General features: G+C 40.5%; 1 protein-coding gene across 1 annotated transcript; it reads left to right on the top strand.

The window, feature by feature from the left end:
• Positions 1-2,410: 2,410 nt before the first annotated feature.
• LOC119826468 (ferritin light chain 1-like) lies at positions 2,411-3,198 on the top strand. Its single transcript, XM_038347806.2, has one exon. It carries the CDS (start codon positions 2,509-2,511, stop codon positions 3,037-3,039), a length of 531 nt encoding a protein of 176 aa, XP_038203734.1. The 5' UTR covers positions 2,411-2,508; the 3' UTR covers positions 3,040-3,198.
• The last annotated feature ends 1,108 nt before the right edge of the window (positions 3,199-4,306 follow it).

Genomic DNA, 4,306 nt, shown 5'->3' with positions numbered 1-4,306 from the left:
TGTTCCCCCAAATAGGACCTGAATCTAGACAGAGACTTTCTCTATAGAAAAGCAAAATGGCTACAAACACAGAGAAATAGTCAACGTTCTTATTTATGAAGGAAATGTGAATTGAAATTAATTTGAGGTTTCATTTTGCAACTATCAGAATAACTAAGATCAACAAAATGACTGGCAATTCGTTCTGGCAAGAATGTGCAGTAGGAAGCAACATACATTGCTGGTGGAAGTCAAAACTTATAGAGCCAGTATGGAAATCAGTGTGTCAAATCCTCAGAAATTTCCAATATATATATATGAGTATATTTTACTTTTGTCTAGTTTTCGTTGTTAATATCACATAAGGTTGCTTGCAGTCCCGTGTTTTGAAAATTCTTCATTCATTGGCATCAGCTTAACACTTGCTCTGGGATTAAAAATCCAATTTATCAAAAAAGTGCAATTTATCCAGAGGTCTCCCATGTCTCCAGAGATAAACACAAATAAACATCGTGGTTCATCATCTGAAAGTGAACAAGTTATTAATTGTGCTACCTTCAGCCCATCTTGTCAAGCTTGTCCTGAGTCCAAAATATGTAAAAGCCCAGTTTTCACAGGAATTACTTAATTATTTAACAAAGAATATTAAGAGTCAAGCAAAACAAGTGACTAAGTGACTTCAGGTATCAGCGACAAGGCTGGTAGAAGGCTGAAATGGTCAATCAGAACCGATTATTTCCCACACACAAAAAATCCTATGTTAATGTCTCCTCCAAAAAAACATTCTGTGAACTGGGAGAAAGTATGTTACATTAGCCTCCAAGTTATATTGTTTGAATAGGTCTGTTCGAAATGAGCAGCAACAAATTCTCATGAAGGAGAAAAGCCTCATGAAAGAAAAGAAAATTCTCATGAAAGAGCGAATAGGACCTGAGGATGGATCTCTAGGTAACAAGCAAGCCTGGCAAAGCCACTCCCTAAAGCAAATCACCATTTGGAAAGCTGATCTAGAAAGGGGGCAGCTGTTTTCCCAGAGTCCAATAGTCACTGGAGGTGGACATTAAAAAGTCATTGTCAATGGATCTGAAGTGCTTGGTCTTATTTCCATATATAAAACAGGCACATCATAAGCATTAGGAACTCTGCAACATTACCAAATATTTAAAATGTAAACCTTTATTCATGTTACAGTGTATGGTTAAGCATGCTTCCCATTTTAAATATTAAAAACTCATTTTTTTTTCTGTGATGTCCTTACTCCAATAAACCAAGGCATTAAAAAAGGAAAAGGAAGAAATAATTTGTGTAGTTTTATGTTCTAGAACATCTCAAGATTATTTTATCTTGTTATCTTGAATTGAATAAGCCATCTGAACCCTTTCTTCTTGCAAAAGAAAATGTAATGCGGACGAAATATAAACAACCATCTTCAATTTTCATAGCTAGCAAATCAACAGACTTTTAAATGATATCACGAGGCACTCTCACATTTCTAGATGATGGGGAAGTTCCTATGGCTTTTTCATTGCTGAGAAATTGGAGCTCTTATTTGTGCTCCAGTGAACAGAACTCACAGAACAGTTTCTGAGTGATCCTTCATCTTGTGCCCAGTGTCATTTGTCAACTCTCTGTAGACCATAGGCTTCTCTTGGAAGGACTTCACCACCCTAAACAATTCTGAATTGGACTTTTCTTTGCAATTTGATTATCTAATGGTGGGATCCTGTATTTTCTCCATTGTTTTTTTCCTCCAAAGTTAAAACATTGGAGGTAATTTTGGAGATGCCCATTTATAGTTCTCTGTGGACCACGGTGTTTCATACTGACATACTTCTACACAGCTGGCATTTTCTTCAGGTTACAGGCTCACATAATTACCTAATTTTTCCTCCTTGACATCTTCCCTCATTCTTTCTTCTTTCTGTCTAACCCCCCTTTGTATATTTTATCCATTTCTTCTAACCTTTCAAACATTCAGGTATTAGGCAACAGTTTCTCAGTTACTAGATATTTTTATCCACGTTGAAAAATGTCACAATACAATAATGTATTGGAACTCTTCAATTTATATACACAGAGAACCACATGAAAATAGTTTCATAAAAAGTAATTGTAATTAAATTCACTGTGATAAAATTAATTGAATATTAATCAACTTCCTCAATAGTTTTCTCTGATCTCTTATCATTTTTATTACAATGATGTAACTAGTCTTTAATTCTAACATGTTCCTTTCTGCTTCCTCACTCTTGAGTCAGTGAGAAAGACCTTCAGAATTAAAGTGATCTGAGCCTAAGGAAATAGCTCAGCAATCAAGAATTGCCCTTCTTGAGCAGCCTTTGGAGATCCCGTGGATCTGTGTCTTGCTTCAACAGTGTTTGGACGGAACAGACCCGGGGCCTCCCTTTGTTAGCTTCCACCGCTCCTCATCTGCAGTCGCAGCCTCCGGGACCATTTCTTCGCCGCCTTCGGCTCCCAGGACCAGCCAGCACCGTTTCTTTGCGGGTAGCTCCAGACTGCGTCTCAGCCATGACCTCCCAGATTCGTCAGAATTATTCCACCGAAGTGGAGGCTGCCGTGAACCGCCTGGTCAACCTGCACCTGAGGGCCTCCTACACCTACCTCTCGCTGGGCTACTATTTTGACCGGGATGACGTGGCTCTGGAGGGTGTAGGCCACTTCTTCCGCGAATTGGTCGAGGAGAAGCGCGAGGGCGCCGAGCGTCTCCTCAAGTTGCAGAACGATCGCGGAGGCCGCGCACTCTTTCAGGATGTGCAGAAGCCATCTCAAGATGAGTGGGGTAAAACCCAGGAGGCCATGGAAGCTGCCCTGGCCTTGGAGAAGAACTTGAACCAGGCCCTCTTGGATCTTCATTCCCTGGGCTCTGCTCGCACAGATCCTCATCTCTGTGACTTCCTTGAAAACCACTTCCTGGATAAGGAGGTGAAGGTCATCAAGAAGATGGGCAACCACCTGACCAACCTCCGCAGGTTGGCTTCTGGGCCCCAGGCGTCTCTGGGCGAGTACCTCTTTGAGCGGCTCACTCTCAAGCATGACTAGGAGGCCTCTCCTTCCGAGGGGCTCCCACCTCTGCTCTGCACCAGCCGGCCTCAGGACCTTCACCCGAACCTCTCAAGAAGCCACTAGGCAGCCTTGAAACGCCCTGGAGCCCCTCTCAAGTCTTGGACCAAGTAAAAATAAAGCCTTTTGAAACAGCAAAAAAAAAAAAAAAAAAAAAAAAAAAAGAATTGCCCTTCTTATGGGTTACTTGGTTAAAAGTCAACTATTCTCCACCAACAAACTGTTAAACATATAGTCATTTAGAGCTGGAGTTCTTTTAACTTAATGACTTAGGCTACTACTGGCAGCCCAGCAGACTTGCTTATTGTGCTGAAGAAAATTTATGGAAAACAAAAGTAAGTGCACTGAAAAGTGAACAACAAAAGGAAACGCCACCTATCCATCTTTCTACAGAGCTCATTTGCTCTCCATCCTTATCTTCCCACACATCTTTCCCATTGCCTCTTATTTCCCTCTCGCCGTTCCATTTCTCATCTCAGTCTCTATGTTTCCTCTCAAAACTTCCTCTCATCCTATTTATTAATATTTCTTTGAGAAGCAACCACTATATCACTAACTGAGAGAAAGCAGGCATAGTATAGAACTCAAAGAGCTCTGGACTCCTGCTCCATTTCTGTAGCTGTCATAAATACCCCGACAGAAATTAACAGAGATAGAAAGGGTTTATTTCACTTGCAATGAACAGGTTGAAGTCCATTATAGCAGAGAAGGCAAGATCTCAAAGCCGGGGCTCACAATACCTCTATGTCCACTTACAAAGACATGAAAGGCATTGTACTGTTGCTTTGTTGACTTTCCAGCTTAGTATTTCAGGGTCTACCCATTAAATGGTAACTCTCAAGGTAGAACTTAACACATCAGTTAACCCTGAAAACAGTTCTCCCATAGACAAGCCCACTGGCCCAAAGCATCTTACTAAGTTCTCTAAAGAGCTTCTCCTCCAGGGAGGTTCCAGCTTGCGGTGAATTGACATTTAAAGCTAACCTTCATAATCTCCTCCTTGTCAATGTAACAAACATACACACACTTACCTCCAACACGCACACACACACACACACACACACACACACACACATTAAAACATATTTTATATCCCTATTCACATTTTCAGGTTAAATTTATGATTTAAAAATACCAAGTCTTTAAACATTCCAATCATTTAACAGTCAGTTCCAGTAAAATAAAAACACGTTACAGATTTCATTTCCTAAAAAGGAAGAATGGAGGCATCATAAAACAATCACAT

This window comes from Arvicola amphibius, chromosome 11 (assembly GCF_903992535.2).
Source record: "Arvicola amphibius chromosome 11, mArvAmp1.2, whole genome shotgun sequence".
Lineage (NCBI taxonomy): Eukaryota > Metazoa > Chordata > Mammalia > Rodentia > Cricetidae > Arvicola > Arvicola amphibius.
Note: the sequence above shows the minus strand (reverse complement) of the source record. Positions and strands in the feature narration are given on the sequence as shown.